This window comes from Gobio gobio (assembly GCF_949357685.1).
Source record: "Gobio gobio genome assembly, chromosome: 10".
Taxonomy (NCBI): Eukaryota; Metazoa; Chordata; class Actinopteri; order Cypriniformes; family Gobionidae; genus Gobio; species Gobio gobio.
The window spans coordinates 53,053,943-53,079,853 of NC_137116.1; the positions used below are offsets into that span (position 1 = coordinate 53,053,943).

The following is a 25,911-nucleotide window of genomic DNA, read 5'->3' on the forward strand; positions in this document are numbered from 1 at the left end:
CAAGATTTTTACAAAACCTTTTACAAGGTTATTGGCTATAGCCAGGAGATGGTTTTCTTACATCCATGGCATGCCCAAAGTAGTTGTTTTTTATTATTAAAACAACTTTAATAGTTATTAGCAGGTCCTCACCCCAAGCACATGCTCTACACTTCACCAAAAACACTAACATAACACAAACTTTTAAATACCAACATAACAAAACATTAAGCATTAAAAAGTCTCTCCATTTTCTCATCTTGTTAAAAATGCATCAAATAGCACTTTATTTCAGCATTTATTCTCCGAATTCAGCCCCTTTGCAAAGCATGATGGGAAATGAAAGTCTTGTTTGATTGGGTTACTTGATTGAAACATGTTATTTCAAAATGAAAACATTGTTATATCAAAGAGTAACGGTTTGAAGTAAGTTTAACATGAATCAATTACATTTGAACCAGAAACCTGATATAATTGTGTTCAATCAAGATGAATTGCTTAAAGTGAACATTATCATAAAATAATTGAGTGTATGTAGGATAAATCCGAGACACCAAATGCCTTGATTGCCATTGGCTCTGTCCCCATTTATTTGATCTTTTTTTAATATTTCTGTAGAACATCTGTATTTTTTTTGTGCGTGTCTTGATTTCAGGCGTTTCTTTCCGTGTTTCCCCCTCAGGGAAGAAAGGAAACACCACTCTCACAATTCAAGTATTTCAACTATTCATAGTATTTTTGGTGTTAACCTTCCAAATGCTTAAAACCCTTTGGTCTGTTCACTATGTAACACCACATGCTTTAGATTGAGATGACGTGACTGTTAAAAAAATGGGTGAAGGTTTTCCTCTGTCATCACTTGTGAATGATCCCAAACCTTATGCATTCTGCTTAATGTGGTTTAAATGATCTCTCATGCAGTGTGTGTAACATAGCTCTAAGTGAATGAAAACATCCTACAAAGTTTTAAATCTGAAAGTGCACCATATATATAGTTATTGTCTCTCAAAAGTAAGACTCCACTTTGAGTCAATTAAACAAATAGTTTTTCAAACGAATCACAAGCCGTTTCGCTGTGACGTAAAGACGAAACATTAGCATATTGCCCGTCCCCTTGTTGCGGGTGCAGAGATCATGGAAACCTTGAACCCCCTCAAACACTGCAGCGCATATTTTCGAGAAGCTCTACAATGTGTTTATTGTGTAGCTAACCGGCTAACTAACGTTATTACTGACTTATGTGCGCAGACGCAAATTATTCGCGCGAAGGTGGACGCTTGAACATTTTGAGTTTACTCGCTTCATTCACGCGAATCGCGTGTGACATTCACTGCACAACAGACGCGAATTCGGCCGGCTCGGCTCGTTGAGAAATGGCTGACATGGGCTGTGTTTACACGTCTGTTTTTGTTCAAATCTACTGTTAATGGGTGACAAAATGTAGTTTTAAGACTTTTTCAGTCGATAATGTAGTTGTTTAAAGCTCAAATCTGTGGTTTATTTATATAAAGAGTGCCTATTTGAACATTTTATCTGCCGTTTTCGGAGTTGTGAGCTCCAGTGGATCAGCGGTGCTCAGCGCTAGTCAAAGCCGGCGAGGGCAACCTTTCCTCGGCCAGTCCTTCTGCCGTCTGCCTCTGGCTCTGATGTCTCTGTGGTGTCTCGAGCTATAATTCGTCTTGTAACGGCCGATCTTTGGTCTCATGGATCTATAACTTGTTCCCTGGCAAATCGTTTAGGCTGAGGGCAAAGTGAAGTTTCATTATTTTTTTATTTTTAGGCTATACCTGTACGTTACAGTTGTAACGTTAGCCTACTAGCACTGACTTTGAATGTTTGACTGAATTGTTTGCTTTATTTCATGTGTAGCTTATTATACCTTTTACTTATACTTTTGTATTATTGATCATACATAAACTTGCATTTACCAAAAAGAGACTGGGTTGTGTTTCATGTCATTTAATGTTATCACAGTGATAATCATATTGTCTGAACCAGATATTATTATAAAGATTTTCTCCTCATTGTTGTCACTACTAGAGCAAGCTCCTGATTGGTTAACGCGGCGCGAAATATCCGCCAAAGTTCAGATTTTTCAACTTGAGCGATTCAAAACGCTCAATTCGCGTCATTCGCGCCGCCTCAACCGCGCAATTTTGAGACACAAGCCCAAGTTTTTGTTCACTCGTAATAAAGTCCGACTACGCCACCCTAAGGATTAACCCCAGGGAAAATACTCCAACAACTCAAATTGGGTAATAACGCACACAGGTTCGGTTCACTCATAAAATTAGGCCAGAGACGCAAGTATAAAAAAATACAAAATGTTTATTAATACAAAAATAAATGAATCACTGAATCACAAAAAAACACTTGAAACCCCACTTCAAACAAAAAAACACAAATTACAAAAAGAAAAGGATATAAAACAAAACCAACTTAAGGTAGTAATTATTATGTATGTGTGTGTATAAATATATAATGCGCTATATCAGGGCTCTACGCTAACATTTATCTTGAGGAGCACTTGTGCTCCTAATTTAAAAAAATTAGGAGCACAGTCAAAAATTTAGGAGCGCTTTCTGATCAATAACACGCATTCCAATTATAACTTTCCCAGGATGATCTTTGTCCCTGGTTTTTACCATTAAAAGAGCAATGTTTTCTAATCTTATTAAATGTATGCATCATCTTTTGCCAATTTCTTCAATTAAAATAGAAAAGTTGTTTTTAAAATGTTAATTTAAACAATAATTTCAGTTAGCAATAAGACACAACCAGACTGTTACCAATCTAATTAAATCAGCATCAAAATATTAATCTTTAATCAGCTCTATCTGAAGTGGTGTTTAGACACATTGACATAGATTTAATGCAGCTCATGGGTAAATAATGTTGTATGAGTGTTTTAAATATACGTTTTTGACTTTAGAAATAGGCAAGTTAAACTTAAACTTAGTTAAAAGATTTATATTTTAAATAAAAAAGTACATGCAAAGTATAAATGAAAATAAAACCGCCAGTAGGTGGCGTCAAGTCTTATGTGCGAGTCGTTCATTCAATCGTTCAAACGCAGATTCATTCGAATCAAACCGCTTGGAGATGCGCAACGTTCTGGTGTAGTTTGCCGAAATAGACAGTATTGTGCCTAAAACGTTGTTACTTAATATCAACTTGTCTATTGGACTTCAGCTGATACAGATTAAATCAAGAACTCATACAGGGGCGTTTTAAAATTATTTTTTATTAATTCATTTTTGGTGGCATTTTTGCCCCAAGCCCCTGTTAATTTCCGACCTTGTTTATGATAACCCAAATGTGGTATTTCTAGTTAATTTTGGTTGCAAAGAAACATCAGCGCGAGGTGTCTGGTAAGTGCGCATGGCCGCGTCACACCCGTTTCACCCATAGACCGTGGTTTCACCTGGTAAACAATCTGTGAAGTAGGGCTGCACGATATTGGAAAAAAATGACATTGCGATATTTTTTTTCCCCAACGATATATATTGCGATATTGAGAGCCATCAATCCAGGCTAAAGTCAATAATTACTATTCCATGATATTAATATTTTCACTAATAAGCAAGCTTCATTACAAGTGACAAAAAGGTCACTTAATATTTTATTCCAAAATTAGAACAGTTCTGTAAACACAAAAGCAGAACACATTTAAACAGCAGCTTTACACCAAACCCCCTGATTGGTTTACAACAATATAACTTAAAATCAATATATTTTTTATAAAACAACTTATAAGCATTTTGGTTCACAATCTTTTGTTTTTAAGTCAACTTTTCTTAGCAAAAGTGCCAAAGTAAAACGGTGTTGGTCATCATCATAATCATGGCACATATCTTTAGCGATATGAAACGTTATTGCGTCTGTTATTTCTTTCTGTCGTTGAGAGCCTTTCTGGTAAGGTGTCACACTGGCAAAGGCATCACAAATATTTGTTTGTTTTGGTTGACATTAGGGATGTGACGGTGAGGAAATTTTCCCACCGGTTAATTGATGTGTGACAACACCGGTAATACCGGTATCACTGGCGGAGGCTTTTAAATCACTAATTCTATCTAACCGAAAGTAACATGCACACGACCGCTCTGAACTGAAAACGCGCCAGTGCGCACACACCGTGAATGACAGCTCGTGTGTAAATGCGCGCTCTGTGAGGCCATGGGCGCGTCTCAATCAGTTCCCTAGTTCAGTAGTCAGGGCACTGATCAAGCATTGATCAGTCTATGATTGAGATGCATGCCATGAATGCACACTGTTAATTCGTCCGTAAAGCCTCGTTTATACTCGACACGAGCGCGAGGGTGCGCGCGGCAAAAATAAATGCGCGCAGTCAGCGTAGCGCGGAGGCTCGCACTGCGGAGCCAGGCGAAAGTAAACAATGCGCGCTCTGTGCAGCCGTGCACATTTTACTTTCGTTTTTTAATCAGCGCCAATTCGGCTGCGGGTTGCTTGAATTGTGGGTTCATTAGCCTATTATTTTTAATGAAAAACACAACAACAAAACAAATGACAAACTCCCTTAAATAGGCGCTTTTACGTTTCGCTTTGAAACCAAATCTTCCGCGATCATCTCAGTCAGCTCGTCACTCTTAAATCTGATGAATGACTCCTGCCGCTGCCGAGACTCACGGTCGGATCCTGCTTTATTAAGCAGACACGTTCAGTTTTTATTTGTATTGTCTGTTCTCTAACTGAACTAAATTATTTTATTACTATAAAAAAAAAAATCAAAAAGACGGTGGGCGGTGCCACGGTGGGCAAGTGATGTAACCGGTGTTGAGTCTGAGTCCTCTTTGTCGCGCAGTTTTAGCAGTGAATGTTGGTGGTGAGCAGCGGCACAGCGAACCAATCACTGTGCAGGCACGCGGAACGTGCATGTGACCCCAGCAACAAGCCATACAACAAACTCGTGTTTACTGTGTGCTAGTGCTGGGCGGTATACCGGTTCATACCGAATACCGGTATTTATTTATTTTATGATATGAATTTTGATGATACCGCTATACCGGTATATGTCGCTTAAACAACGTTCGGAGCGTGGCGCAGCGCGTCATTGTTTGAGAGGGGACCAATTTCATTGATGCACTGTAGTAAGAGCAGTCAGAGCACAGTTGAGATCGCATTACAGCACAGCCTATGGCTGAATCCTATACTCTCATTCATTATTCCCTATGTTATCACTTTATTTGAAGTAGTGAATGAAAACGTGCGTGAAGTCGGACAGGCAATGTGTGTACATCGGCTGTACACTCGTTATTGCGGTGCAACGGGATAGAATGAGTGCACTCAATAACGTCCACTAGGGTTTCGGACACCACTAAAAAGTGCTGTCCCCTCCAAATAATGCTATATTTGAGGTTATGGGGGGCGATTTCAGATTCAACCCTTGATTATAGTGGAGAATTCGAACTACATGCGGCGCGCGATAGAGAGCGGTTTCTGCACGGAGCGCCGCAATGGGATTAACAACGATCACCACATGGATCATATAGCACTGATATAGACCGGAGCGAGCGCGTTTACATTTTTTATGGACATATTTCATAAACTCTAGCGCTCTAGACATGAACCAGAAGCGTGTGTGCGCGCATATTTCATCACGTCTTATTAAAATGAAATGTATGCAGTATGCACTGATTACACTGATCCAACCGTATGTCTGATCACGAACGCGCTGACACGATGGATTATTCTGCTACACAAAAGACAATGATGTAAATTAATAAATAAACTGACAATTCAAAGAAGAATGGGCAAAAAAGTAACTGCTTTATTCTTTCTGTGTTAAACTGATGTGTCATTCGTTCATAGAGTGCTCTTAAATGTATTGCAAATGTCCACGTTTTTCTTCGTTTTGGCAGTTTGTTGTTATATAGGGTTAGATTTTTAAAATGCTTAAGGTGCCCTCAACTCAACTTTTAATATTCAGGTGTCTGTAAGTATGACTCTGAGTGTGTTGCAGGTCTGTGTTTTATTGGTTGCTGTCTCTCCACAGCATCATTTTGTGAGGCTTTGTAAACCAGGCCTATTAACTCTTGTGTGGAATTTTTCTAGTCACTCATCATAACAGTAAAACAGGGTATTCTAGTGCATCTCCTGCAGTATTTCCTCTCTTAATCAGTAGAAAATGTGATTAACACCCGGTCATGCATAGGGGAAAAAATACCGTCATATACCGTGAAACCGATATAATTTAGAAAAATACCGTGATATACATTTTTGGTCATACCGCCCAGCACTACTGTGTGCTACCGTTCTCTTAATACACCATGGGCTACTACCCTTCACATCGCATGTTCTGGCGATGTGACTATCGCTCACGAGCACATCGCGATATCGATGTTAAAACAGAATATTGTTCAGCCCTACTGTGAAGTGTAGTCCGTCGCACACGTTTTTTGCACATGCTCTGCTGACAGAAGGCATGAAACGCAGTTGATTGCAGCACGAAACGTAACAGTTGCTCAGTCAGTCAGTGTTGATGCACTTTGGCAGTTGTAGTTTTTATTCCGATTGTATTATACATCTATTCATGAGAATCGATCGGGTCACTAAATGCGCCTAAATATTTTTTTGCAGTCGCACGCAGTAATTTTCAGGCAAAAATGCGCCCAAAATGGTCGCTATGTTGAGCCCTGTATATATATATATTTTTTTTTTCAGCACCTGTACCGAACTATACTGGGCAACGTAGCTCCTTTTTAGCGATCTCGGCCCGTTTGACTTATTCAAATGAACCACACTAACAGAGCAATCGCACCACGGTTCACTTTAATCAAACCAAACATGCCAAGTGTGAACACCCTGAGACTCAATGCACTTTTGACTGGTTTGTTAGCGTTATCATATCTCACAGATGTCTAGACAACTCCTACATTGAATCTTTTAAGAAATATTTCTTAAGAACATGTGCCCTGTGTTTGGCGATAGCATGTTAAATCTCTCTTAGTGTGGGCCGCGATATCTATCTGCACAGGAAGCAAGTGTTTGAAATCCTGTGCCTGAGTAGAATCCTGTCCTCAGGCAACTTGTTAGTGGGTCACATTAAGTCTGAGGACCCAAAGCTTGGATTTCCATTTGAGATTGTTGCTCCTCTTTGTGCCAAAGCATGTGATTAGTCTAAAAGGAAAGGCAAAACCTTCTGGCATTTTTGGCTGTTCCTAAAGAGAAGCCCCTGTGTTCCCCACAAGCACTGAGGATAAGTTTGCTTTCTCTTTAAGGCTGTGTGTTGAATACAAAACTCATACTGTTGTTTAAAATAATTGCTAGGGACGGGCAAAACTCAAATACTACAGAACTAATGTACACTGGTCGCTTATTAGCCTGTTAGCATATATAACTGATTAGCCTGCCATCTTAAAATGACCAAATTACCTTTTAAAAAAACCTTTAAGCCTAGCATATACAGACGTATATTTCTGCTATTATGTGTGCTACCATTACTGCAAAAGCCTAACCAGAAAGGCTCTTTTAATTACACGGTATGAGTCAAAAAGGAGATTATAATGGTTGATATCACGTCCAATTCGAGTGCTTTGCATTGTGGTATCCCACTCAGTGTGTTCTGCTTGTGTGTATTGCACATTGTAGTAGGTCATCTGGGTGTTTTGTGCATGCTGCGATAAAAGTAATAAGCTCAACATTTCCATAGTTTCTCACTGTTTTCTCTGAATGTTCGTGCTCAAGACTGTTCTGTGATCATTAGTGTTTTCTCCCTGCTCTTAGACTCTCTTAATGGATCTGTGTGTGCAATTATTAGTCTGTTTGCAACTCTCCGAGAATCTCCCAGTTGGTTTGCATTTCCGGCCTAAATATACTTGACTCTGCAATGTCTGCAATCCTTGAAGCACTTGATTTATAATCTTAGATGAGGGTGAAAACACTGTTGCTAATCATTAATTATGTGTGCAATAACTGTGTGATTTTGTTTATTTTAGGTGCAAACCTCTTCCAGTAACTGTCTCTCACTTTAAAAAGTGTCCACTCAATCCACTCTCATGAAATAATCAACATTTGTCCTCTAAATCAACTTTCTGCTCCACATTTGTCCTTCCATTGTATACAATACTAATATTTGATGGCTGGTAAAAATTGCTATTTCAATTTAAACTGTGATTTAAAAAAAAAATCCAGGTTTGCAAAATGTTTTGATTTATATTTAATATGGCTATAAATAAATAATAATACTATTACTACTATCATTATTGTTATTAAATAAAAATATAGAAATTACTAAGTGATATTAGTATTGTAATATTTCACTGTAAAATAAAAAATTGTATAATAATTAATATAATTATAATGATATATTTTAATAATTTTATTTTACGTTACCACTGTAAAATGACAATACTAATATTTTATGGCTGGTAAAAATTGCTATTTCAATTTACACTGTGATTTAAAAAAAAATTCCAGGTTTGCAAAATGTTTTGATTTATATTTAATATGGCTATAAATAAATAATAATAATAATACTATTACTACTATCATTATTGTTATTAAATAAAAATATAGAAATTACAAAGTGATATTCGTATTGTAATATTTCACTGTATTTAAGAAACGTATAATAATAATTAATATAATTATAATTATATATTTTAATAATTATTTAATTTTACGTTACCACTGTAAAATGACTTTAAAAAGTGTCCACTCAATCCACTATTATGAAATAATCAACATTTGTCCTCTAAATCAACTTTCTGCTCCACATTTGTCCTTCCATTGTATACAGTACTAATATTTTATGGCTGGTAAAAAATTGCTATTTCAATTTAAACTGTGATTTAAAAAAATTCCAGGTTTGATTTATATTTAATATGGGTATAAATAAATAATAATAATACTATTACTACTATCATTATTGTTATTAAATAAAAATATAGAAATTACAAAGTGATATTAGTATTGTAATATTTCACTGTAAAATAAAAAAATAGTATTTAAGAAACATTGTATAATAATAATTAATATAATTATAATTATATGACTATTATATGAAATGTATGACTTTAAAAAGTGTCCACTCAATCCACTCTTATGAAATAATCAAAATTGTCCTCAAAATCACCTTTCTGCTCCACATTTGTCCTACCATTGTTAACCCATAATCTTAAGCTAATATTTATCCTATAATATGTTAAAGCATTACAGTCTTAAAGGGTTAGTTCACCCAAAAATTAAAATTCTGTCATTAATTACTCACCCTCATGTCGTTGGACACCCGTCAGACCTCCGTTCATCTTCAGAACAGAAATGAAGATATTTTAGTGTAAATCTGATGGCTCTGAAAGGCCTCCATTGGCTCAATGCACTTTACACTCTCAAGACCCTTAAAAGGCACTAAAGACGTCGTTACAAAGTCCATCTCACTACAGTGGTTCTAAAATAACTTTATGAAGCGACGAGAATAGTTTTTGTGCGCAAAAAAACCCTAAATAACGACTTATATAGTGATGACGATTTCAAAACACGGCCTCATGAAGCTTCGAAGCGTTATGAATCAGTGAGTCGAATCATGATTCGGATCGCGTGTCAAACCGCCAAACTGCTGAAATTTTGGCGATTCAAACCACTGATTCGACTCACTGATTCATAACATGATGCCTTGTTTTGAAATCGTCATCACTATGTAAGTCGTTATTTAGGGTTTTTTTGCGCACAAAAACTATTCTCGCCGCTTCATAAAGTTATTGTAGAACCACTGTAGTGAGATGGACTTTGTAACGACGTCTTTAGTGCCTTTTAAGGGTCTTGAGAGTGTAAAGTGCCATTGTGCCAATGGAGGCCTTTCTGAGCCATCAGATTACAACTAAAATATCTTCATTTGTGTTCCGAAGATCAACAGAGGTCTGACGGGTGTCCAACGACATGAGGGTAAGTAATTAATGACAGAATTTTCATTTTTGGGTGAACTAACCCTTTAAGAGAATGGCGTCCTTGACTTTGCTCTGTCCGGTAATCCCGGAAGATATGAAGTGCAGTGTGTAACGTCCTGCGTGTGCATCTGTGTGTCTCCGACAGGGCGGTTGAACAGTGGCAGCCCCTCCACCCCCCTCCACCCGGCCCCCTTTACCCCCACTGATGGACCGCATGAGGAAGATCAAGCGGCAGCTGTCCCTGACGCTGCGGGGGGGCAACAGCGGGGACAAGACCCTGAGTGAGACCATCAGCTCTCAGGACACTGGAGCCCACAGCGATTCCGGTACGGTAACCTTCACTTTCTGCAAACACCACGCGGAAGCCACACTCGATTTCTAGTGCAGGGGTTTATTGAACCGATGCACTTACATTTAACCGGTAAAGCATAGATCACGAATCGTGATTTTTCTGGTAAAAATTACTATTTAAATTTAAACTGTGATTAAAAAAAAAAATACAAGTTTGCAAAATGTTGTGATTTTTCATATCAATATGGCTATACAATAATAATATTACTGTCATTTATTGTTATTAAATAAAAAAAATTGAAATTACTAAATAAAAAGTGATATTAGTATTGTAATATTTCACTGTAAAATAAAAAAAGATTATTTAAGAAATAAATAAATAAATAATTATATATTTTAATAATTATTTTATTTTATGTTACCACTGTAAAATGACAATACTAATATTTGATGGCTGGTAAAAATTGCTATTTCAATTTAAACTGTGATTTAAAAAAATTCCAGGTTTGCAAAATGTTGTGATTTTATATTAATATGGCTATAAAATAATAATACTATTATTACTATCATTATTGTTATTAAATAAAAATATAGAAATTACTAAATAAGGGATATTAGTATTGTAATATTTCACTGTAAAATAAAAAACGTTTAAGAAACATAGTATACTAATAATTAATATAATTAATAATATAATTATATATTTTAATAATTCTTTTATTTTACGTTACCACTGTAAAATTACAATACTAATATTTGATGGCTGGTAAAAATTGCTTTTTCATTTTAAACTGTGATTTAAAAAAAAATCCAGATTTGCAAAAGGTTGTGATTTATATTAATATGGCTATAAAAAAAATAATAATACTATTATTGCTATCATTATTGTTATTAAATAAAAATATAGAAATGACTAAATAAATGATATTAGTATTGTAATATTTCACTGTAAGATAAAAAATTGGTATTTAAGAAACATAGTATAATAATAATTAATATAATTATATATTTTAATAATTATTTTATTTCACGTTACCACTGTAAAATTACGATACTAATATTTGATGGCTGGTAAAAATTGCTATTTCAATTTAAACTGTGATTTAAAAAAAATTCCAGGTTTGCAAAATGTTCTGATTTATATCAATATGGCTATAAAATAATAATACTATTATTACTATAATTTATTGTTATTAAATAAAAATATAGAAATTACTAAATAAGTGATATTAGTATTGTAATATTTCACTGTAAAATAAAAAACGTTTAACAAACATAGTATACTAATAATTAATAATATAATTATATATTTTAATAATTATTTTATTTTACGTTACCACTGTAAAATTACGATACTAATATTTGATGACTGGTAAAAATTGCTATTTCAATTTAAACTGGATTTAAAAAAATTCCAGATTTGCAAAATGTTCTGATTTATATCAATATGGCTATAAAATAATAATACTATTATTACTATCATTATTGTTATTAAATAAAAATATAGAAATGACTAAATAAGTGATATTAGTATTGTAATATTTCACTGTAAAATAAAACATTTGTATTTAAGAAACATTGTATAATAATAATTATTTTTTTAAGTATAGTATAGTATATTTTAATAATTATTTTATTTTACCACTGTAAAATGACAATACTAATATTTTATGGCTGGTAAAAATTGCTATTTCAAATTGAACTGATTTTTTTTTTGATTTATTTTTTTTATTTTTTTTATTCCAGGTTTGCAAAAGGTTGTGATTTATAGTAATATGCCTATAAAATAATAATAATAATAATAATAATAATAAATTTTATTTGTACTGCACTTTACATTTGGAACAAATCTCAAAGTGCTACAGTTAAGATCATTTAAGAAGGATAAAATACTAATAGATTGAATGGTTAAAAGTCATAAGTATAAATAATAATACTATTATTACTACCATTTATTGTTATTAAATAAAAATATAGAAATGACTAAAGTGATATTAGTATTGTAATATTTCACTGTAAAATAAAAAAATGAGTATTTAAGAAACATATAATAATTTAATATAATTCATATATTTATTATATATTTTACGTTACCACTGTAAAATGTCAATACTAATTTTTTTGTCTTCTGTCTTCACTCTAAAAATGTTGTGCCTATATTTATTTCATAGGCTCATAAATCATAGGCTTTGCAATTTGATAATGTCGTGATTCCGGTTTTATTTTGTCTATTGCATTATCTTATCAGTAAACCTGCATATAATCATATAATATAAATTCCACAGAACGTTCCACAGCTTTCCAAAGAACTCAAATTCTTCCATTGCTTTTTTTTTTGTTGATTAAATATTTAGACTCTAATGCTACATTTAACACATTTTTCCATGTTTAAAGGCCCATTCACACCAAGATCGATGACTATAATTCTGCTTATTCTAGCACGCGCTGTAGTTTTGTCGTCTGCCGCTTTAAATGCTCAAGCTCTTTAAAGCAGGATGGATTCTGATTGGCTGTCAATCTGCTGGAAGAAGTATAAGTCTGAAAGTGATTCCAATGATATAGTTTCTCTGTCACGTTATCGTTATAGTTGTGGTGGATCTATATTGTTATCGTCCTTGGTGTGAATGGGCCTGAACTCCATTCTGCCAATTGATGAAGAAAATGTGCAAACTTTAACTTATCTGTTTAATTATCACTAATCAAAGTTAGTGTGGTAAAGCATATCTAACCAAACATTTGCAACATAGTTACTAGGGCTGGGTAAAAAATATAGATTATAATCGATTGTCATTTTTACGAACCGATATCGATTATTAAATCCCAAGAATCGAGTAGTCATCCTGTTTTCAGTTGATGAATGAACGGAGCATGATAGCTCTCCTCCCATCCAATAAATCCTTTATTACTATTGATATGAAACAGTCTCAGATTTAAAATTACATCCATTTTAATACAGAATTCAAAAACATAAACACAAACACGATCTTCTCTTCCGCCTTAACACCAGTTACAACACAAAATAAACATGAGCGAGCATCTGAAAGTGTGTTAAAAGATTGAGTACAACTTACCGAAATCCATATCATGGAATCACTCAGTGTTTCAACCGTAGTGTCAATAAAACAGCTTGTAAACAATGTCATGTAATGTCACATTTACCTCAGAAAAACCATATCCAGTATCCATAAACTCAGTTAAATTAACCCTAGAGAGGAGCATTTTGATAAATATATGACCATATTATTCATTATAAGCTTTAATGTTTTTCAATATTTAATATAGGTTTGAATAAATCTTCCAGGTTTTTATGACAGCCACCATTTAAATGTTGATATGTCAGTAATAGGATTATGTAATTGTAACGTTAATATTATAACTTTATCATTATAATTTAAGTGTTTGTATACAAATCAGTTAATTTTTTACCTTTTAATAGTAGGCTAATGTAGCCTATAGGCTTCAACTGACTCCCATAGTTTACAGCATTAGTTCAGAGATTTGTTTTCCCTGAGAAAAATTGCCATGTATTATACCTGATACATATCCAAAATGATCGATATTGAATCGAAATCGAATCAAATTTGTGTCAATACCCAGCCCTAATAATAACCTTTCATCTCTAGGTCGTGCCAGTCATTCTTTCCCAATATTGGGGTGTGCATGAAAACTCTGTGGCATGTAATATTTCAGACACTCATAACCAGTGTGTGTGTGTGTTTGTGTGTGCGTAAGAGAGGGCATTCTTACCGGAGGGGATGAAAACAGCTCAAATTCAGCGCCATCTGTACAATCTGTTCCAGGGTTTTTATATAATGGCAGCTAGAAAGTGGCCCGTATTGTTTCTAATGGCTAGACTTCAAAAAGAGCATTTATTCTGTCAACAGACCTCTTTAAGTGCCGTAATTCTCAGCATGTTGAGTCTAAAATATGTAGTTTTAGTAAAATTGCTGATTTACTCTCTATGCTTATGGTTTAATGAGAGTTTTGTGGCTTTTACTTCAGCTAGGCTGTAAATTTGGATATGCATTTTAATACAGTGCATTTATTTCACAGCAGTGTTTCCTGTGCCACTGCCAAAACACTTTTTTTTTATTTAATTTTTTAATTTTTTATGTGAAGCTGTTTTACATGAATATTATGACACGAGTGAAGCACAAAGCTTTATTTACCAAATAAATAATAGGTTGGTAATTAAATGTTACACCGCAGCCATTGGAAACGCATGGATTCATGCCGGACGAGAGAGGTAGGCTTTGTTTGTGAGGTGAGCCAAATTTAAGCTTTGCCTGTGTTTTGCGACCTGGTCACCCAATTTTCCACAAATTTAACAATAGACTTACTCTATTTTATTATTACTGGACATGGAATCGCTTATTTATGTTATATTACATCTCTCACAAGGGATTAAACCTTTCTTCTAGGGCTGCGCAATATATCGAAATTATCGAAATATCGCAATATGCTTATCGCAAGGGCACGCAATATCTGAATGATTTTATTAGGCTACTTCAACATTGTGAAAAGTGTACGTTTTAGGTCGACGCATATATCAGAGAATAGACTGAGCACACGACTGTTACTTATGTGACTTGCTTGACGTTAAATAGAGTTATTAAACGCAATAACTTGCGAAAAACAACACTCGCTCCGTCTGACACACACACCGAAACGTGCGCACAAGCCGTTCTTTTTTTCGTCAAACACACACAGTTATGTCAAAACGGCTGTATTGATGAGTATTCATGTAAACACAGTCGGTTATGCTTTAAGTGAAAGATATCAGTTGGGGAAAGAAATAGATTTTACACACTTAAAGCAATATCGTATCGCATATCGTATTTTTTAACAAGGATATCACATCACTTTTTTCGTACAGCCCTAGTTTCTTCCTTTTGTTCGCTATTAATTTGGAGTGTATTTGCATCATTTAGTGTGGTAAAGTAGAAAACGGTGTAGGACAGATGCATTTTACTTCAAATTTTATTTTACACAGTTTGTGCTTGTTATTAGACTTAAGGTGCGAAGGCTATAGCGCATTTCATACACGGCAGAGATTTATAGTTTTGCTTTCTCTCGCAGTGCATAATCAAACAGCCTAAAGTTCTTGACCCTGAAGATAAATTCGCTCTTTACACTTTTACTACAAGTGTCAGTTTTGGAACATCAGAAGAAAACATGAAGATATTAGAAAAGCGATGCTCTCTTTCCCGCTCATTTCCCACATCCCTTTCAGGGGAAATATAAAACAAATATTTTTTTAACTAATATTTAACTTTCTTATATTATTTATATTACCATTATTTACTGATATTTATATAAATGTCTTACAGGCTGTAGTGTGTTGTTTCACTGACGGAAGTACTAAAATAAACATGCATGCTTAAATTTCTTTGTACTGTCAAAATGTAGGCTATTTAATTGAGGTGTGTGTGTATATATATATATATATATATATATATATATATATATATATATATATATATATTTTATATTTATTAGGGTTGCACGATTATGACAAATCATAAATGTCGATTATTCCCTTGAAATTGTAATAGCGATTATTAATTACGATTATTCTATAGCATAATCTGCCACCGTCACAGCCCTAGCTGCACTGCTGCTAATTCTACAGCGTCATGGCAAAAGAAATGACATTTTATCTAAGTTGTGAGCTTGCATCGGAAATGTAATAAGAAAAAGACAAAAAAATTTATTTGGTTTGATTAGATTGTTATTATTAGAGACAGACAAAATTACTATACTAAATATTTTAATGAAAGATGAACAAATGTGTATATATGAGTAGCATGCACTAATGAAAATATAAGACATTTATACAGGAAGTAAATAAAGGTTGGCCTTGACTTCATGCTGACTTTAAAAGTCCTGATACACTCTAGAATCCACTAGAAAGCTTCTTATCAAACACAGGAAGTGTCTTCCAGCCATTCGTCATTGAGCGCATATACATTCACCTCTGCCTCCCCGTGTTTCCTGCAAGTGTGATCTGGGTATAGAGCATTAAAGCATTGCATTAAAACATCGAAATGAGTTTTAAAGCCAATCTGTCAGGGCTGGCTATGGCTCTGTGTGCGTTGAGCTAAGCTACTGTCTCCTGCCTGCTGTTACCCCCCTCTGACCAATCAGCATGAATCTTCCAGCATGGCTTCCCATCTCAAGCTAACTCTACTGACAATTCCTGCTCATCTCGACGGTTTCAACGAAACAGCTTCAGTTTGACATCCATCTACATAACCGCCTCACCCAAGCTGATAATATACATGCACAATGCTATATATCGTAATTACCATATCATCATATTGACTCTGCGAAACCATCTCTTTCTTTTGTAGTGTGTTTTGGCATTTCTCCAAATCCTGATTTGAAATGCATTGGCTTTCGTATGCTGATGAATCGATGCCCTTGTGTGTCGTTTTAATCGGCCGTTGCAGTGCAGAGCGTCATTAGAAACAATTACCGGCAGCGAGAGAATGCATTTATCAGTGTCGTTGCTTTAATTGTGGCCCTTGAATCTCATTAACTAACACTGGAGATGTTCCTTGTAAATTGATCGTCCTTTTTTTTTTTAAATAACAGTTTTGCATGCTCTAAAATTCTGTTTTTAATTTTGACTTTTTTTTTCTTCTCATCCTGTAACCTTTCCCCCTCCAACCTTGTTTTTCTTCCTTTTCCCTCTTCCCTATTAATCACAAACACTTGCAACCCAACATTACCATTTCATCCGAACCGGGTCACTCCCAACCTCTTTTTTTCTGATCATCTCCATAATATGATAATATTCACCCCTTTTCCTTTCACTTCTGCTCCTTTTTCTTTTCCCTACCCATAATGCTCAATTCCATTATGTGTCTCGCCACATTTACCTTCTTCCCCCTTCGTCCTCCTCCCTCCAAACTTGTTTTTCCTTCCTTTTCCCTCTTCCCTATTAATCACAAACACTTGCAACCCAACATTACCATTTCATCCGAACCGGGTCACTCCCAACCTCTTTTTTTCTGATCATCTCCATAATATGATAATATTCATCCCTTTTCCTTTCACTTCTGCTCCTTTTTCTTTTCCCTACCCATAATGCTCAATTCCATTATGTGTCCCGCCACATTGACCTTCTTCCCCCTCCTCTCCTCCTCCGTCCTCCTCCCTCTCCTCCTCCCAGAGGCCATGCCAGTGGGCGGCAGTGGTGGTCTGCGGGGTTCAGTGAGAGGTTCTGGGGGTTCCTTCAGCATGCACTCCCTCCTGCAGTCCTACAGCAGCGCCCTGCGCAGACCACGCAGCCTGGGCCGCAGTCTCAGCTCCTATCTCAACCACACCACGCGCCTCGGTACATTTCACACGCATGCACACAGAGGACGAGAGTGTGATGTGTGTGTGTGAGGTTGCACAGTAGGGATGGGAATCGTCAGGAATTTTTAACCTTATCGGATGCTTTTGCATTCACTTCCCTTAAAGGCCTGTTTTCAAGCAATGAGATAATTTCAGCAGAACCGTAATGACAAAGCAATTTCTCTGTTTTTATTTCTCTTAAAGGGTTAGTTCACCCAAAAATGAAAATTAGCCCATGATTTACTCACCCTCAAGTCATCCGAGGTGTGTATGACATTCTTCTTTCAGACGAATAATATAAGTTCAGAGTTATATTAAAAAAGTCCTGGCTCTTCCAAGCTTTATAATGGCAATGAATGGTTGCATCGTTTTTGAAGTCCATAAAAGGGCATCTATCCATCATATAACTGCTCCACACGGCTCCGGGGGTTAATAAAGGCCTTCTGAAGCAAAGTGGCGAGCTTGTGTAAGAAAAATATCAGACTAAAAAGTTTACAGACTAAGGGCGTTTTCACACCTGAAAGTCCGCACCAAGGTCCAAACCGAAGTTCATGTTTTGATACATTTTATACTTTCGGTTAGTTTTGGTTTGGTTTCACATTGCAATTATGCGAGCGGACTAAAGAACTTTACATGACACACTTATGTCCACTCGTCTTCATCTATGTGGGCGGCATCTGGACATTGATTGATTTTTAAACGGATGTGCGTCTGACGTCAGCGTCTTTGACAAGAGTGAATGAACGGTGCGCATTGCTTGACTATTTTCTTTTCGTTACGTTTAAAAGTGGACATTTCAAGCTTTATATACACATATTTCTCATGTTTGTGAGGCAGTAGCTGCTGAGTTTCGGTTTATTTGAGACGCGCTCCAGTTCATGTGCAAAGCATGTGATCGCTCCCGCGTTTATTGTCTGCTATAGACTATTTGCTTCTTATTTATTAAATCCAGGCAATTATCTGATTAAACATTGATTAAAATTAAGATACAATTTATACGAAACGAAATTCACATTATAGAAAGGCTTTCTAAGCAAAATCATACAATTTCTTTCAAAATCATTTCTGACCTTCTGTCTTCTGATATTGCGCATCTTTTCACTTTTCATAATCAATGTAGCCTAGATTGAATTTAAAAATAACATAATAATAATTAAACATAAACAGGAACTTCCTGTAAATGGGCTGAAAGTACGAACCATACAGAAAATGCTTTCACACTAGAAACGAACCGAACCTTTGTTCAGTTTGATCCGGACTGAGACTCCCTCTTTTCGTCGGACCAAATTTCATCTGTTTGGTCTGAACCGTGGTCAGGGGAGGTTTCACATCTGTAATTTTGATTCGGACCAAACTGAATAGTCTGAAAATCCGGACCAAACAAGGTAGGTGTGAAAACGCCCTAAAACAACTAACCGGCGGAAAGCCGCACGCAATTGGATTTATGGCAAAAGAGTGACCCGTGACGTGATGTACAGGAGCATCTCAAGCTTTGACGCATCTCGTGGATAGAGCTGGACAACAAACTCAAGCCCCTCTTCTCTTATATCGAAATCCTCCGCCATTTCTCTTTAAAGATTCTCGTTTTAGACTCTAATTCATGACCGGTGTTTTGTTTTACTCTATCCTCTGCGCTTCTGCGTTCGTCAATACACATGCGTCAAGGGTTACTCTTTCACCATAAATCGACTTGTGTACCGCTGACCGCCAGAAGCTAGTTATTTTAGTCTATAAAGTTTTAAATATGGATATTTTTCTTACACCAATGCACCATTTCGCTTCAGAAGGCCTTTATTAACCCCCGGAGCCGTGTGAAGCAGTTATATGATGGATAGATGCACTTTTATGGACTTCAAAAACGACACAACCATTCACTGCCATTATAAAGCTTGGAAGAACCAGGACATTTTTAATATAACTCTGATTGTGTTCGTCTGAGAGAAGAATGTCATACACACCTAGAATGACTCGAGGGAGAGGAAATCATGAGCTAATTTTCATTTTTAGGTGAACTATCCCTTTAAACTCAATCTGCTAGATTCAAAGTGTCAAAGTACAATAATATTTTTTTAAAGAATTGTATATCTTGTTTGTGATTGTGTAATTGCTTCTGATCTGTTATTTCAATTTTGCTAAAATGATCTCATACAATCGACGTCTACAAAAAGGCATATGTATCCTGAAAAATAAAACTGCTTTACATAGACTTTTTAATTGCGAGAAGCACCAACCACTTGCTTAAATATTGATTCACGTGCACACTGAATGACAATAAAAAAATGCTGATTTTATTAGGAGTTACATCCTTATTGATGGTAGAAGGCAAGCGCTTCTGATGGTTAACGGAACTGATCGGCATAAAATCATTCTTTTGCCGTGTTTTCTTACAAAAAAAGTGCAACCGGTTCTTGATTCCCAACTCTACTGCACAGCTTGGACTCTCGTATAATGCAGCGTAGACACGTACACTATTACAGTGGTTCTCAATTGGTGTGTTGCAACCCAGGGAAAAACAGTGCTAAATGCAAATGATACAATTAAACTAGCCGTATAATTGTGCATAATTAGGGTAGAAAAATAAATATGCTCATCAAGAGATAGAAAAAGAAACATTTCCCATATGTTTTGTTGTTAAAATCCATGCATCCAGTCAGACACTACAATATTTTTGTATATTTACAAACAGGGCCTAAAACTACCTGCCAATGGCTGGTGATTTAAGAAAATGTACCGTCCATAAATATTGTTTACCGGACGTGAAACTGTTTTTGCTAAAAAAATAGGCAGTTATGACACAATTTCAGATACCAGTAAAAAATCACAATAATCCATTCCAATTTCCATACCACAGCTAAAACTACTAGCTTAACTAATATAAATCTTTTCTATTATTAAAGATAAGTAACAGTAGTTTTCAGACATTGAATAAAGTAATTAAATCTAAAATAACACTGGATAGTCTTCACTGTATAGATTAAACCTTTTAAAAACATTTTTCTTTTTTCCTTTGTTGTTTGATTAACATTAAAAACACAGACAGCAGAAGAAATATTCGGCTGTCTTTTTAAAGGAACACGCCACTTTAGGCTCATTTTCCGACTCCCCTAGAGTTAAACAGTTGAGTTTTACCGTTTTCGAATCCATTCAGTTGCTCTCCGGGTCTGGCGGTAGCACTTTTAGGATAGCTTAGCATAGATCATTAAATCTGATTAGACCGTTAGCATCTCGCAAAAAAAAAAGACCAAAGAGTTTCGATATTTTTCCTATTTAAAAATTGACTCTTCTGTAGTTACATCGTGTACTAAGACCGACAGAAAATGAAAAGTTGTGATTTTCTAGGCTATGTCTAGGAACTATATTCTCATTCCTGCGTAATAATCAAGGAACTTTGTGCCGTCCCATGAGTGGAAGAGTCAAGTTTTAAATAGGAAAAATATCGAAACTCTTTGGTCATTTTTTGAGCGAGATGCTAACGGTCTAATCAGATTCAATGATCTATGCTAAGCTATGCTAAAAGTGACCCGGAGAGCGACTGAATGGATTCAAAAACGGTAAAACTCAACTGTTTAACTCACAGGGAGTTGGAAAATGAGCCTATGTTCCTTTAAGACTAATGCACGGATCCAGTATACTGATACAGTACACATGCGTTGTCTTTCTCTACTGTTTACATTCACTTACATTCACATGGTCACAACCATAACCAACAGTTTACTCGGAGACTCTGCGAGACGGCAATTTTGCGTGAATTTGTCTGTTCAAAACGCAAGACGGTAAAGAAAGCTCAGTTTAGTCCGAGTCACGGCTATTTGGTCGCCCACTTCGCTGTTTGTGCTCACACAACTTTCCACACAGCATGCGAGTTACGAATTACGTTCCCTTCCGCGTCGACTTGCGCTTGAATATTTAATTTGCCACGGCTTAAACTGTCTTGAGGGTCGTTCATATTTGTTTACATTCATGTTCTCACAACATTGCATTGTTAGAATTCATAATTTTACCAGCCAACTAGCGATTGACACAATTTCATATACTCGTCAACACTGATTTTACTCACATTTGGCACTTGTTAGTTGGTAGAAAATTAGACAGATTAGACCATAAACAAGCAATTGACAAAATATAAGCAATGACAGTAACGCAATGAGATGATGATTAGAAATAGAAATAAATGGTAATTATGTAAATAAAATAAACATGGGTCATATGATTATAAATCATAGAATTATAAAACAATGGATTATAAAACAGACCAAAAAAGTGGGATTACATGCCATAATCTTTAGAGCAAAAATAAAATTATACAAGATAATAACTAAACTACATCAATTATTGGCTGCCAAGAGCATGAATCTATTGGAAATTCAAGATAAATGTGACTGATTTTCCTATTCTGCCGTCTTTTTTTGGGGACGTTTTTGTTTAATTTGGTGCAACTAATTCTGATTTATTTCTGATTAATCTGCATCCTGAAGCAAAACCAGTTGAGAACCACTGCGCTGTTATACACTGATATAGACAGGCTGAGTTTGTGGAGCGAGTGGGGGCGGGAAGGTTGTGTTATGATTTAATGGGGGGGATGGGACAGCGAGTGAATAAATGAGAGTGGAAGATAATGACTTCTATTTTTTTCCCTTTTGTGTGGGTACGAGACGGATCTCCTTTCAGAGCAGCTAAGTAGTTCCTCAGCTGGAGTGTGGTTTGAATCTCTGAGTCTTATAAATGCATCAGAAAGAGACAGCTAAATGTGTAAGAGATGCATTTGGAGAATTGCAGGCTTACTTCAGCATTACTTGCGTGTTTCAAAATAGAATAATTAAGTAGTTGAGAGACATTTAGAACCATTACATTATGATTTATTCAATAAATTGTACTAGCATCATTGAAATTGTGACGTCTGCATAGCATGCCAATCTTTGTGTGTGTGTGTGTGTGTGTGTGTGGTTGTGTGTACATGCAGAAATCGTCCACGAGGATGTAAAAATGGGTTCAGATGGAGAGAGCGACCAGGCTTCGGCCACATCCTCAGATGAGGTGCACAGCCCTGTCCGAGTTCGTCTGAGAAACAATCCTGGTCGCAAAATTTCCTCAGAGGTACGCCCATGCATGGCTTGTTTTTCGAACCACTATTTTTAGAGAGTGACGCAGTGAATAATACATGACATGTTGAGTAATAAAAACACAATTTTCCATAGCTTACTTCTGTTTGCTCGAATTAGACCATGTACCACATAATAACCATTAGCTTGTTTGTTGCTATTCAAGGTACATCAGTTGCGCGTGACTAATGGTGCATTGTGGGTACTGAAAATGCTCCACGGCATGGTAGCCATCAGTTAGATGACTAGCCTGCGGGCCAGATGGGTTATTACTGTTATGGAGTGTAACAGAACCTTAAGGCTTTAACTAATAATGGTTTTCCCCTCCTCCTCCTCCTCTCTCAGGACATAAATAAACGTCTGTCTCTGCCTGCCGATATCAGGCTTCCTGATGGCTACCTGGAGAAATTCAGCCTCAACAGCCCCCTGTTCGACAAACCGCTCAGCCGGAGATTACGCAGAGTATCACTGGTAATGCCTCTCCGTTGGTTTTCCTTCTTCTTTTCCCATTATTCTTTCTCTCTGCTTTGTTAACCTCTCTTTTTATGCCCAGTTTCGATTTTTCTGCTCAAATCTAATTGTTTTGTGAGCTTCTGTGGCCCATATTATATACTACTCTAATAAAAACGTAATATGATATCATATTTTATTAAATTATAAGTTCTTTAGACTTCCACTTTCATGCGTTTTTAGCCCCATCCTCACACCAGTTCTTTTTCTTGATCTCTCCTTCTCTTCGAGTGGCTTTTCTCTTCACCTTGACCGGTCTTGTTTGTTCATGGTCACATTATCATTGCGAACACACAGACAAAACAAACTTTCATGGCATGTCTCGCTGCTGAAACCATTCTCAAAATATTAGTCGCAGAGTGTCACAGGAGAGAGTGAATCTCATAAAGTAATGCCCCTAGGGGTGTAACGGTACACGTATTCGTACCGAACCGCTTTCGGTTTCTGAATGCAGTCTTTAACAGTTAACAGTCGGCTTGTTTTAAGCGCGGAACACGCGTTCCACATGAACATATTTAGTATTCAGTCCATTTTATCACGAAATTCAAACGATAAATGCCGTTTTGATGCTCTTTAAAGGGTTAGTTCACCCAAAAATGAAAATTCTGTCATTAATTACTCACCCTCACGTCGTTCGAGACCCGTAAGACCTCCGTTCATATTCGGAACACAAATGAAGATATTTTTGTTGAAAGCTGATGCTGAGAAAGGCCTCCATTGGCATTCAGTACACTTATACTCCCAAGACGGATAAAAGGCACTCAAAACATCGTTACAAAGTCCATCTCACCACAGTGACTCTACAATAATCTTACGATGCGACGACAATAGTTTTTGTGCGCAAAAAAAATCAAAATAACACCTTTATCCAACTTGTTCTTGTCTTCTGTGTGTGCCTCCACGACGCATGCGCGAGAATATGACGCAGATCCGGCGTTCGGACACATGACCCAGAAGAGATTTGTTTACAATCAGAGGAAGACGCACGTATCTCAGCTGTTGAATTCTACATTGATCGTGCTTTAGGTCTCGGCGTAGTTCTCAAAATGGGGTTAGAGTGTGCATTTCATGGAATCCCGAGCCCCGGCGCTACGTCATATTCTCGCGCATGCGTCGTGGAGGCACACACGGAAGACAAGAACAAGCTGGATAAAGGTGTTATTTTGATTTTTTTTTGCGCACAAAAACTATTGTCGTCGCATCGTAAGATTATTGTAGAGTCACTGTGGTGAGATGGACTTTGTAATGACATTTTAAGTGCCTTTTATCGGTCTTGGGAGTATAAGTGTACTGAATGCCAATGGAGGCCTATCTGAAGCCTTTCTCAGCCATCAGCTTTCAACTAAAATATCTTCATTTGTGTTCCGAATATGAACGGAGGTCTTACGGGTCTCGAACGACATAAGGGTGAGTAATTAATGACAGAATTTTCATTTTTGGGTGAACTAACCCTTTAATGTGGCGGGACTGATCACTGTATAGGCGCGTCAGTTCAAGCAGTTATCTGTGAACGCGATCGATTATCTCTTCCTAAAGAATAAACATGAATGAACATCTGAAGGTATGCTGAGGATACATTACAACTTACTGAACCGTGACTTCAAAACCGAGGTACGTACCGAACCGTCAGTTTTGTGTACCGTTACACCCCTAAATGCCCCAAAATCAAAAGGAATGCAGCAGCTGTATTTTTCATTGAAGAAAATGAAGCCGAATGACCTACTGTTTTTAGACAAACACCAAGGTCATGTGGTCATTTAATTGCCATCTGAATCCACATCTCTGAATTTTGAAGTGATGTATTCTTGAAAACTCACTGTTCACATACTTTTTGACCCCTGCAGACCACCGTACGGTTGCGCTTCGCTGTCATTTGGATCCATTTTAAAGATCTAGACTTTTATTACTGAAATGCTGGTATTTACAAGAGCAAGATATTTCATCACCACTCAAAAAATAAAAAGAAGAAAAGCACGTAATCATTTGAAATGGGCCGTTATTACGGCAGTGATTATATATGTTAATAACCACAGCATTATGATTACCTCATGTAAATAAGAGGCTGTATTCACTTATTTCCGCTCATCTCCATGTGGAATAAAATGACATCCTTTATTTTGAGATAAAATACAAGACATATAATGTGCATATATATATCTTCCTATTTTTAAACAGATTTAAATAATTCAATAATAATTAGGATATTATTTTCCTATTATTAAATTAAATATGCATTTATTCTTGTTATACCAAGCATATGACATGTTATTTACAGCATACATCATGTTATTGACCACCAGGTTCCCAGGATCACAAAACTCACTCTCCCACCGTGAATAAATCACATCTGAATGCACGAGTTTTATCACTGACATGGCATGCAAATGTATTTTTATGGACCCCTATGGTCCTCGTGAATTATCGTCCGAATGGGGCTATATTCTTAACAGTCGAAATCATGTTTTCAGTTCATTATTATAAAATACTACGACTTCAGCTGTCCTTGAAATGACATATAAACCCAGACCGTGATGTTTATTCAGTGCTGTTGACACACGCTTGATCTGTGATGCGTTGAAACACTTCATTTGTTACACTTCAGTTGTTCCCAATTTATTTTGGGGAGGGATGTTTACGCTCATGTTGTCTGTGTGCATTATATAAAGCTCTGCGACCAGCACAGCACAGCCGTCTGAAACGGGAGCAGTGTCATTTGGGTGCTTTCTAATGAGTTCACATGAATGCCTTTGAAATTTTCTGCCCTGTATCCTGTGTTAAGTGTTGCT

The 25,911-nt window shown here is 36.2% G+C and overlaps 1 protein-coding gene across 3 annotated transcripts in view; it reads left to right on the plus strand.

Moving 5' to 3' along the window:
- The window catches only part of cdk16 (cyclin dependent kinase 16), a 65,802-nt gene that overhangs the window by 14,004 nt on the left and 25,887 nt on the right, over positions 1–25,911 (plus strand). For 2 of the 3 annotated variants that reach the window (XM_079827349.1, XM_079827348.1), the window contains exons 2-5: positions 10,027–10,207; positions 17,350–17,514; positions 22,477–22,610; positions 22,961–23,086. In XM_079827349.1, the coding sequence (XP_079683475.1) occupies positions 10,087–10,207; positions 17,350–17,514; positions 22,477–22,610; positions 22,961–23,086 (546 nt within the window). In that variant the 5' untranslated portion in view covers positions 10,027–10,086. The remainder of the gene's footprint in view (positions 1–10,026; positions 10,208–17,349; positions 17,515–22,476; positions 22,611–22,960; positions 23,087–25,911) is intronic. The other variant, XM_079827350.1, reaches the window with a different exon arrangement.